The sequence below is a fragment of the Chiloscyllium plagiosum genome, chromosome 3, assembly GCF_004010195.1.
Source record: "Chiloscyllium plagiosum isolate BGI_BamShark_2017 chromosome 3, ASM401019v2, whole genome shotgun sequence".
NCBI lineage: Eukaryota > Metazoa > Chordata > Chondrichthyes > Orectolobiformes > Hemiscylliidae > Chiloscyllium > Chiloscyllium plagiosum.
The window spans coordinates 20,064,318-20,077,140 of NC_057712.1; the positions used below are offsets into that span (position 1 = coordinate 20,064,318).

General features: G+C 41.4%; 1 protein-coding gene across 1 annotated transcript in view; it reads right to left on the bottom strand.

Moving 5' to 3' along the window:
* LOC122541510 (lysophospholipid acyltransferase 2-like) overlaps positions 1–11,572 on the bottom strand; it is a 130,841-nt gene extending 119,269 nt beyond the window's left edge. The window contains exon 1 of the mRNA XM_043678334.1: positions 11,426–11,572. Coding sequence (XP_043534269.1) covers positions 11,426–11,506 — 81 coding nt within the window. The 5' untranslated portion in view covers positions 11,507–11,572. The remainder of the gene's footprint in view (positions 1–11,425) is intronic.
* Between the last annotated feature and the right edge of the window lie 1,251 nt (positions 11,573–12,823).

The following is a 12,823-nucleotide window of genomic DNA, read 5'->3' on the forward strand; positions in this document are numbered from 1 at the left end:
TCCACTTAAATGTTCCCAGTCAGTCAACATGTCTCTTTTTGCACAAGTGATAGCACCTTTGTTGACGAGACAAACAGAGCAGAGCAATCCAATATGGGAATCTCATATCTCTAGATGATGTTGAAATTTTTCATTGTGTCCTTAGAGCACTTTTTTCTGACCTCCATGCAAAAGCTGGCAAACAGGAGGCAGAAGATCACAACAAGCCAGGCAGCATCAGGAGGTGAAGACGTCAACATTTCAAGCATAACCCTTCCTCAGCACTAGATGAGGGGGTGGGGGCAGCTACAGATAAAGAGGGGGTTGGGGTGGGTGGGGAAGAGTCACATAAGGGTGAGGCAGCCTACCACTGCCTCAACCACTCCATCCCTCTATCTGTAGCTCGCCCCCTTCTCCACCCATCTAGTCCTGAAGAGTTATACCTGAAACGGTGACTTCTCCAGCTCCTGATGCTGCCTGCTTGCCATGTTCTTCCAGCTCCTGTCTGTCTACTTTGGATTCCAGCACCTGCAGTTTTTTTTCCTCTCTCTCCATCCATGCAAACGTTGGCCTTCAATTAACTGGCCATGGGGGAGGGGAAAAAAAGTATTTTGGCACTCACCAGGCATTCAGAATTTTATACGGAAAAACCAAAAGAACCAAAAAAAATCAATTTAGTGAGGAGAATAAAATAGATTGCAATGGCTTTGATTAGTATATAGGAAACAGAGGGGCTGAATTAAATGTTAGTCACGGAAGCAGACAATGAAGCCGCATGCTAATTTTGTGTATGAGAGATGTTGAACAAATACTGTGTCTTTTCTCATCAACAGAAGTCAAAATCTGTACCAGAAAAGGTAGTTCATAAAAGTGAGGAACTTAGTGTACTAAACATAGATAGGAGCAGGAGGAGGCCATTCAGCCCTTTGAACCTGCTCCGCCATTCATCATAATCATGGCTGATCATCCAACTCAATAGTCCAATCCCCTGCTTTCTCCCTGTAACCTTTGATTCCATTTGCCCCAAGTACAATATCTAGCCACCTCTTGAATACATTCAATGTTCTGGCATCAACTACTTCCTATGGTAATGAATTCCACAGACTCCCCACTCTTTGGGTGAAGACATGTCTCATCTCCACCCTAAATGTTCCACCCTGAATCCTCAGTGTGTGACCCCGCTTCTGGATGCACTCACCATCGGGAACATCCTCTCCGCATCTACCCTGTCAAGTCCAGTTAGAATTTTCAAAGTGTCTATGAGATTCCCCCCTCATTTGTCTGAACTCCAGCAAAAACATAGAACATAGAACATAGAAGAATACAGCGCAGTACAGGCCCTTTGGCCCTCGATGTTGCGCCGATCCAAGCCCACCTAACCTATACTAACCCACTATCCTCCATATACCTATCCAATGCTCGCTTAAATGCCCATAAAGAGGGAGAGTCCACCACTGCTACTGGCAGGGCATTCCATGAACTTACGACTCGCTGAGTGGAGAACCTACCCCTAACTTCAGTCCTATATCTACCCCCCCTTAATTTATAGCTATGCCCCCTTGTAATACCCGACTCAATACGCGGGCAAAGGTTCATACTGTCGACCCTATCTAACCCCCTAATCATCTTGTACACCTCAATCAAGTCACCCCTAAACCTTCTTTTCTCTAGTGAAAACAGCCCCAAGTGCCTCAGTCTTTCCTCATACGATTTTCCTTCCATACCAGGCAACATCCTGGTAAACCTCCTCTGCACCCGTTCCAGTGCCTCCACATCCTTCTTATAGTATGGCGACCAAAACTGCACACAATATTCCAGATGTGGCCGCACCAGAGTTTTATACAACTGCATCATGACCTCAGGGCTCCGGAACTCAATTCCTCTACCAATAAAAGCCAGTACGCCATATGCCTTCCTCACCGCACTATTTACCTGGGAACAATCCTAACCTAGTCAACCTCTCCTCATATGTCTGTCCCACCATTCCCAGAATCAGCTTTGTAAGTCTTTGCTGCACTCCCTCGAGAATAAGAGCAACCTTCCTCAGAAAAGGAGGCAAAATCCGTACACTTTATTCTCGGTGTGGCCGCACCAAGGTCCCTGCTCCTATACTCAAAAGCTCTCGCAATGAAGGTCAACATACTCTTTGCCTTCTTTACTGCCTGCTGCACCTGTATGCTTACTTTCAGCGATTTTTGCTCAAGGACAACCAGGTCCCATTGCACACTCCCCTTTCCAAATTTACAGGCATTCAAGCAGTAATTTGCCTTGTTTTTGCTTCCAGACTGAATAACCTCACATTTGTCCAAATTATACTGAATCTACCATTGATTTGCCCGCTCACACAACCTGTCCAGATCATGCTGAAGGATCTCTGCATCCTTGACACAGTTCACCCTCCCAACTTAGTAACATCAGCAAAATTTGAGATGTTATATTAATGAACTGGATGAGGGAACAAAATGTATGATGTGAATATCTGTGATCCTAGCACCGATCCCTGTGGCACCCCACCAGTTACTGCCTCTAAAGAATCCATTAATTCCTTAAAGAGAAAAAAGACATCTTTAGAAGGACCAGAAGTTATACTGACTGGTTGGAAACTTTAAAGAGGACTTAAGTAGATGCATAAACAAAAATAAATAAAAACAGTCAAAATTGGTCATGCTGATGATTTGGAAGTACTAGCTTTTGAAGTGCTGCTCCTTCATCTGGTAGCTAGTAAGGCGGGATCATAAGACACAGAATTTATAGAGTTCAAATGACATGAGTCAGAGGCAGTTGAGAGTCTGAACAAGGCAGTTTTTTGGAGAGTTTGAATGCAGAGAATACAGTTGATGAAGAGATAACTTTCCTAATTTGTTTTGCAGATTCTCCACTATACAATCATGCCAGGTACTCAGGCATCCTAATTAATATTGTGGGTGCAAGTTACCTAAAATAATTATACTATTGTAATCCCAAGTGAAATTACACAAGTCTCTAGTCAACGCATTCCAGTGATCATGTCCTTTGTAAAGCTAATCAGTTCTTATTCCACAATGATCATGCCTCCTTATGTTTCAAGATTGTTCTCGACTTTGTTTACAGTGATTATTTTTTCCAATGTTTTACAATTCTCCACCCTACATAAATCAGGTCCCCTTTGTTGCTTTAAACAGGTTTCCACTATGCACCGCAATCATTTCTCTACAGGATCAAACAAATCCCTGCTTTGCACATATTGTAGTGGCCCTGTAAAGCAGGTGGTATTTTTAGTTAGAGAATGTCCTGACCTCTTTCAATCCCAACAGCTATGTGTCATTCGTATATCCGGTGATATGTCTCTACTGTACTTTACTGCATTGTTTCATGCAATGTGGGTGCTGCTGGCGCATTTATTGTGTGGGGGAGAGACAGGGGAGGGAGAGAGAGGGACAGGAGAGACAGACGACACAGAGACAGATGACCGGTGACAACTTTAACCCAGGGGTCACCACTCCTCAGGAAAAGAGCGAGGTTAAGGATTCACCTCAGCTGTTGCAGGCATATTGTTGGAGACACTCTGCATTGCAAATGAGCCATCCAGCCAATTGAGTTAAATAACCCCCTATCAAGATTGCATAAAGCAGTCTTCTTGAACTACAGTCGTCCATATGTTGTAGATACAATCCCAATCACAAATAGGAAGGGAGTTAGGATTTTGACCCAATGACAGAAAGTTATCCATGACAAATTCCAAGCCGGGAAGATGTGTAGCTTGGAGAAAAATATGCAGGTGGCAGTGTTCCAATGCATTCGCTGGCCATATCCTTTCCAAAATGCTTCAATAAGGCACAACTCAAAAGAGGTTAAAATGCAGATTATGGATTCAGAGATAACGTTAATAGCTTAACACTGAAGGAGGATAGACTAATGGACCGGAACTAGAGTGTTGGGAGAAAGGGAATATTTCTATGAAAAAAAACAAACTATGAAGGTACAAGAAGCAAGTTATTCATGATAGACAGAAAAATTCATGAGAGGATTTGATAATCAACAGGTAATGGTTGCTATTTAAAATTGTATTTAAAACAAGGTCTCTATATATTCATTCCTTTAAAAGTACAAAACATACAAAGGGAAAAGTGAATCAACTGTGGTTAGTGAAAGCTGAAAATGTGTTGCTGGAAAAGCGCAGCAGGTCAGGCAGCATCCAGGGAACAGGAGAATCGACGTTTCGGGCATAAGCCCTGGTTAATGAAAGTAAGACTGCATTAGATCAAAGGAGATGGCTTACAAAAGGTGCCATAAAATGTAGTTAACCTCTAGATTGGAAGCAATTTAGAATCCAAAGGATTACCAAGGAATTGATAAAGGGGAAAAAAAAAAGAGTATGTGAATGCAAATTAGTGAGAAATAAAGGCAGATTGCAAAAGCGCATTTTTAGGAATGTGACACAGAAAGATTAACCAAACAAATGCAGGATCATTATTGACAGAAAAGAGAGTATTTAAAAACAGAATAGGGAAATGGCAGAGAAATTCCTCCATGAATATAGAGAATCTTCCAGAAACACTGGGTAACAAAAGGACTTGTGAAACTGTGGTACTGAAAGAAATCATGTTAGAAAAAGGAGATACAACTTGAAACATTAACTGGATGGAAGGGTGATTAATGCCCTGAAAGAGAGGAGTAACATCCCAGAATTTGAGGTGGTAGTGAATACTTTCAAAGTTCTGCAGAAATTTTTCTCCAAATCTACAGACTGGAAAGTAACAAATGTAACCTCATTTAAAAAAGGGAAGGAGAGGGAAAATGGAGAACTACAAACCTATTAGCTTGATGTCAGAAGTAGAGAGTGTTAGAAATAAAAGAATTAATAACTCACCTTATAAAATAGATGATACAATGGTGCAGTAAACATGGATTTATGAAAGAAAAATGATGTTTGACAAACCTATTGTGACTCTTATTTTGTTACTCGCAACACAAAAGAAAGCCAGTAGACGTGGCAAATTTGGACATTCAGAAAGCTTTTAATAAGGTCTCACGCAAGTAGATAGTAAGTTAGTAATTAAAATCAGATCACATGGGACTGAGGGTAATATACTAGGATGGACTAAGTATTGTCAGACAAAGCAGAGCCTAGGAACAAACTGATTCTCACGATGGCAGGCTGTTATACTTGGGTGCAACAAGATTCAATGAGAGGATTACAATTGTTTACTTTTCCAAACATTCTGATGACAAAATGAAAATACAAATTTTGAAAGAAGCAAGAAAGCTGAAAAAGAGTGAGATAGACTACATGAATGGGGCAAGACCATGGCATATATAAAACAACGATAGAAAAATAGAACAACAGACAATTTCTTAGAAATGGAGGGGGATTGGAAAGTATTATAGTCCAAAGGGACGTGGATGCCATCCTTCATGAATTGATATAGCCTAACTTACAGATCAAGTCAGAGTCATAGAGATGTGCAGCACAGAAGCAGACCCTTTGGTCCAACTCATCCATGCTGACCAGATACCCGAACCTAATCTAGTTCCACTTGCCAGCACTTGGCCCATATCCCTCTAAATCCTTCTTATTCATATACAACATTTAAAGGGCATCTAGATGGGTAACTGTCCCAGCATCTACCACTACTTCTGACAGCTCATTACACATACATAACACCTTCTGCGTGAAAAGGTTGGCCCTTACGTCCCTTTTAAATCTGTAATCTTCTCACCATAAACTTCTCGCCCTCTAGTTCTGGACTCTCCCAAACTTTGAGCAATTAATCAGGCAAACATCAAAATAAAAGTAAACACTGTAGCTGCTGGAATTGGAGAGGAAAACAAAATTCTGCAGAAAATCAGTATGTCTAGCAACATTTGTACAGCAAGAGTGTCAACACTGAATCCATTACATCTCTTCTTCAGTATCCAAAAAGAGTACTTAAGAAGAGTCACAGTGGATTCAAACTGGACTAAAACAGGTCAAGAATAACATATCCAAGTTTGCTGATTATACAAAGTAGGTGGGAATATAAATTGTGAGAAGCTGCATGAGATTTAAGACAGGTTAATTGAATAGGCAATAAATGTGGCAGTTCGAAGATGCTGGGGGAGATGGGAGATTTTTCACTTTGATAGTATTAATAGAAAAGTAGCATTTAAAACAAAAGCATGGAACTTAAAATGTTTACCCTAGACCATTATGGATGTTCATCAATAGTATATTTTAGGAATGTGGAAAAGGGTATGAAAATGGAGTGAGACAGATAATCAATTGTGTCCATACAAATAATACAGCAGGATAAAGGGGATAAACCATGTACTTTGACTACAGTTTCTTATGAAAACTACTGTGAAAAGGGAAAATAGATGCAAAAACATGTCATTTCCCAACGGCAGTTCCAGCGATTGCCTTTCACAAAGTGGAGAATGTAATCATATCTGAAATAAAATATTCTTGTTTACCACATTGAGATTCTGAAAATTCAACACTATATTTGCTGTATTCACACTTGTACATCTTCTTGAACCAATGTTTGCTTCTTGTGTCATTGCCATCTTCTTTATCTTGTACAATCGATATTTCTGTCATTTAATCTCTGACCTTTTACCTTGTCACAGACTTTATTCTTTGTTACATCCCAAGGGACAAACAGGCAATAAACACTTTTTGATCTCTATTTACTTAAGACAAATTACATCCCAGCTTATTTCAATTCTTACAATGCTAACTGAAGGTTAGAAAATTTGAATTGTATCCTGTTTCATTCAGCAGATGATGACTGAGATACTTTTTCCACCATTCATAACATTTTGGTTTCTGCATTTAACTAAAACTGCTTTGATAAGCATATGCACTATGTGCAGCTGAGTCAATAAATAGTCAACATGGTCATAAAGAAAAACTAGCTTCCACCCAAAACTATTATCTATAAAAAAGCTTTTAAAAAAAATTAATACACGTATACAACAGTATAAACACATCAAAAATTGAACTGCAGAGCAGAATATCAAATACTAACAAACATCATGTAATCCAGTTATAGTTTGTGTAAAAATTACTTGTTTCTCTCTTTGCTCAAAATTAATTATAATAAATAGTTTAAAAAGAATGGCACAAGTAGAAATAGATATTTTTCAGAGTGCAATTTAAGTCATTTGGGTTAAGGTAATCTGTCACAGATCATTCTTCCTTTCTATTTCTTGCCCAATTTCTGAAGATTACACTTTAAGCTTAAACTTTCCCTCTATTATTATATGCATAAAAAAACAAATGTCTCCACTCCAAATTGAAATTAATAGCAACTCCGCTCCTGCTTTCTCCTATTCCTTACACTTCTTAAGCTTTCATTGTACATTTTGCCTCTCAACTGATGTGCTGATGACAAAATCTATCTGCCCATTTGGCTGGACATGGAAATTTAGAATGGCAACATTCAAAAGTACAGAGGAAGCTGATATATTCTGGCCAATAGTAATCATTCACTGACTGACTATCTCCAGTACAAATTAATTGGTCTTTTATTTCAACTGTTATTATTTATTGGACTTGTTTCACTATTTGGCTCTCATGTTTGTCTCAACTCCAGACAACGCAAAGTGGGTTCCTCAGTTATGGCCCCAATCCAATATCAGCTACTCCTTTTCCTTCATCTTATGGTCAGAAATACAAAATGCTTTCTGATTACTGCGCAATTCTTCAGATAATGAAGCAAGATGTTTGCATACGGCAAAGTTTGAACAGGTTTGAGTTGAGAAGTGACGATTAACTTGTATCAAACAATGACTTTCTCCAGCAAGAGAAAGTTTAACCAACTTGCTATTGCATTCAGTGATATGACCATTGGCAAATTCCCAGCAACATCTTAGTCCACTGACCAGGAATTTAGTTGGGCCAGCCACAAATACTGAGGTTACAAAAGCAGGTCAGAGACTGGATATTCAGCAACATGACTCAATAAATACTTTCATCCATCTCCATTGCACAATTCAGGAGTCCGTTATTATTCCTTCAACAAATACAAAAAAGAAACACATCAATCAAACAGGCTACTTTGTCCTCTGATGGAGGATGTCTCACTTATCCGACATCCAGGACCAAAATAGTTAGAAACTTCCTCCAATTAAACATTGGGAAGACCAAAGCTGCTGCCTTCATTCCATGCTACAAACTCTGTTTCCCAGCTCAGGGACTTCATCCATCATCCTGGAACCATTAAAGGCTGAACCAGGATGTTGACAACGTTAATGAAATATTTAACCAAGATATGAACTTTCAACCACATATCCATAGAACAACTAAGATTGTCTTTTTCCATCTCTGACACCGACCAATATTTGCCCTGCTTCAGCTCACCTGTTTCTAAATCCTTCATCCATGCTTTTATTATCTCAAGACTTGACTATTCCTAAATCTGTGGTCATCTACAATATCCTGCTGTCCATAAACTTGAACTCATCCAAAAAAATTGCTTCCCATCTCCCTACTTGTACCAAGTTTGAACTTTTATTGCTGGAACAGCACAGCAGGTCAGGCAGCATCCAGGGAACAGGAGATTCGACGTTTCGGGCACAGGCCCTTCTTCCTGAAGAAGGGCCTGTGTCCGAAACGTCGAATCTCCTGTTCCCTGGATGCTGCCTGACCTGCTGTGCTGTTCCAGCAATAAAGTTTCAACTTTGATCTCCAGCATCTGCAGACCTCACTTTCTCCCCTACTTGTACCAAGTCTGCCTCACAGCGCCAGAGACTCGGGTTCAATTCCCACCTCAGGCAACTGTCTGTGTGGAGTTTGCACATTCTCCTCGTATCTGCGTGGGTTTACTCCGGGTGCTCTGATTTCCTCCCACAGTCCAAAAATGTGCAGGTTAGGTGAATTGGCTGTGCTAAATTGCCCATAGAGTTAGGTGAAGGGGTAAATGTAGGGGAATGGGTCTGGGTGGGTTGCTCTTCGGAGGGTCGGTATGGACTTGTTGGGCCAAAGGGCCTGTTTCCACACTGTAAGTAATCTAATCTAATCTAATCTAATGAAGTCCCATTTACCTATCATTCCCATTTTTGCTACTCTACATTAATGCTTGATCAGGAGTCAGTGTAATTTAAAAATTCTCATTCCTCTTTCAAAGTCCACCAATGCTCCCACCTCTTAAAACTCCTTCAGCCCCATAACCTTCAAATATCTGCACTCATCTAATTCTGGTCTCTTGAGAATCCCTAATTTTCTCTCCACCGCTTGCAGCTGAGCTTTGAACTGGCTACATACAACTTTTTCCTCCTCGTTACCTTTCATTCCTCTATTAGGTTGCTCCTTAAAACCTAGACCTTTGTGCAAGGTTTCAGAATCTATCCTCATGTCAGCTACATGACCACTTTTAGCTTCATAATGCTTCTGCAAGAAAAGGTGTCTTAAGATGTTTACAGATGTGAAACCCCAAGTTGAAAAATCACAACACCAGGTTATAGTCCAACAGGTTTATTCGGAAGCACTAGCTTCCGAAAGCTCATGCTTCCGAATAAACCTGTCGGACTATAACCTGGTGTTGTGTGATTTTCAACTTTGTACACCCCAGTCCAACTCCGGTGTCTCCAAATCATGAAACATAAACTGGCATTGTTGAATATTCACTCATTTCCCCATCAACATATTGGCAACTCCACAAGCTGACAGTACCTACCAAGCAAAATCTCTGCCATTTAGAAACAGCAGCAGCACACTCATAGAAACACTAAAGTTTACCTCTGAGAAACACAGCAGATTTGGAAATAGTTCTCCTTTCTTTCACTATCACTGATTCATAATCCTGGAACTGTTATCCATCACAAGATATGTACCATCACATGGACTAAAGCATTATTAGGGACAACAAGTGCTGGCTTTGCAAGAAACATCCACATCCCCAAGAATGAAAGAGGTGTGTTTAATTAGTACAAGTATACCTATCAATAACTGGCAAAAAAAATGCAATGTTAGGCCACCATGTGATCAAAGCTTTTATACCAGCAGTAATTTAATTTTAAAACAAACTATCTGGTTTAAAACCAGAGGTGCACTTGTTGCTCTTAGTTTACAATGACTGTTGTTTCACTTGCAACACAGTTGATTCCATCTCAATCACCTTAGCAACTGTCATTCTTCCTCTAACACATAATCACTTTCCTAACGGCATCAACTCTGGGGCTTTTAAATAAAAATGGCAAAACAGTAAGTAATTGCTTAACACAATGTGGAAAATTAAGCCATCAATGCCTTTGGAATACGTGGTGACGATACTTGGTGGAGAATGTAGAGAACAAAAATAATTTCCCTGAACCTTCACATCACAAATATCCAAGCTGCCCCGGAAATGTACAAATGCCCTTTACTATACTAAAACGCTGAAGTATCTTATCTTTTTCAGTTCGCATGCACGTTTGAGTAGATCACAGACGCAAATATCAGTACAAGTTCATACAAATTGGGGGATGGGGTAGGGAACGCCTTGCACTTCGAAATGGACCGTCAAACACTGTCCCTGTAGTTCCACATACAAGACATCGAGGCAATAACATTCGTCCAACCTAAATCAGTAAGTTCGCAAATAAGCTCGACAATCTGGACATCTTACTTGCTGAAACTTCTTCAGAATCAAGTTTACAGCCAGTGTTGAAACTTCGCCTGTGCACCACTTTACATCGACGAGGGAACAGATGTTCGGAATCTACCGGGAAAGCTGGGTGGGGGATTCTTGCCAAGGCAATGAGGCAGAACATTTACACAAACAAACAAACAACCACCAACAACAACAACAACCAGTGGAGTCCGCGGGTCTGCGACAAGAAAAGCGAGAGGACCGAGTACAGTGCAGGGACTCAGCAACTTGAGGGGCGCGATTTTTGGTGTTCTGACAGGCAGATATAACTAATCTCCTTTAACCGAGGCACAGACTTGGAAACGGACATTGAATGACGTGGGGTGTGGATGGTGGGAGAAAGAGAGAAAATAACTCACATCGAATTCACAAGTGCTTAAAAAAAACAGGGGATATTTGATGTTTTTTTAAAAAAAAATGACAAAAGCTGGTTAGGAAGAGAGGCGTCAACCATGAGTCTCATTAATTAAAATTAAACAACAAATCACCCACCCACAAATTAATATGGGGGGGGGGTGGAGAAGGGATCAAATAACTGGCATTGATCTGGGGAGGGAAACTATGGCAGAGACCTTGTACCCAGGGAAATATTCGATAGTCCACAGCCAGGTGGGGGGGGGGGGGGGGGAAACAGGTTGCTACGTAAATATTCCAGGAGTTGGGGGGGGGGGGGGGAGCGGTGGGGAAGTTGGGGTGGGGGGGAATTTGGTTATTTACAACACCATTACCCCCCCCCCCCAAACAACGGCTCGAGGTGAGGAGGGGGAAGGAGAAACACTCCGAATGCAAATTCAAACTTTAACATGGCGGCGTCGAAGGCACGAGCAGTCGTAAAACTAAGCCACGTACGGTACCTGATCAATAGAGAGATTGATCGCCTCGCTGAGGGGCAGCAGGAGAGTGGAGCCGGTGGTGCCGCTGCCTCCCGTAGCCATGTTGGTTGGACGGGGAGACGCCGCCAGCGCACAGCCATAACAACAGGGGAGACTCCCCGCCCCCTTCACCCCCGGCGGCCAATCACGTCCCGCGCCTCCGCCCTTCCGCCCGCCCCCACCGGCCCGGCATCTCGGCTTCCATTGGTCAGCGGCGCCACACGGGGCTTGGGTTTTCCTATTGGCCTAACGCGCTGTCACTCACACGTCCCGCCCCCGATCTTTGTCGTGGGATTATCCTGGAACCTCAGGATTGAATGAATGAAAGGAGGCTGGGCATTGGGAGACGAGTGCACCTGAATGGACTCAGATACAAACTGTAACCATTGTTCCAATCACAGGGACACCAAACTCCACGTTTTCGTTCTACTAGTGTTTTACGTTGTATTTTATTTTTTCCCAAAACAATGCAACATCGTATTGAACTTTCAACTGAGATTAGGGTGTGATTTTACAAGAAACCCGCCCCATCCAAGAATGTTTATTTCATTTAAACATTTACACACCGCTCGAACGAATTAGTCCTTTCCCACCTGAAAACGAAAGATGCTGGAGATCACAGAAGGTCAGGTAGCATCCACGAGAGAGCAAGCTAACATTTCGAGTCGAGATGACTCTTCATCATTGTCTTTCGTGTTTCATTCACATTACTTTTGTTCCATTGAAGAATTTCACCTGAATCGTTAACCTACCTTTTTCGTCAAATGCTCACGGATAATTGGTCTTGGAATTTGCTCCAGTGAGGTATGCCCGACTTGTGAGACTTTTTCCCCCTTTAGTTTCAGCTATGAAAATATTTTGTGTCTTAAAATGCAAAGAGGAGAAAGTGAGGACTGCAGATGCTGGAGATCAGAGCTGAAAATGTGTTGCTGGAAAAGCGCAGCAGGTCAGGCAGCATCCAAGGAACAGGAGAATCGACGTTTCGGGCATAAGCCCTTCTTCAGGAATGAAGAAGGGCTTATGCCCGAAATGTCGATTCTCCTATTCCTTGGATGCTGCCTGACCTGCTGCGCTTTTCCAGCAACACATTTTCAGCTCTTAAAATGCAAAGCCAGTTAAAAGATCTTAGGACAGTGACAGAACACAACAAAGGGAAGTGAGGTGGTCCACTACTTATCGTCATTTACATAAATGATTTGGATGTGAGCATAAGAAGTATAGTTAGTAAGTTTGCAGATGACACCAAAATTGGAGGTGTAGTGGACAGCGAAGAAGGTTTCCTCAGATTACAACAGGATTTTGATCAGATGGACCAAAGGGCTGAGGAATGGCAGATGGAGTTTAATTTAGATAATGAGAGGTGCTCCATTTTGGGAAAGC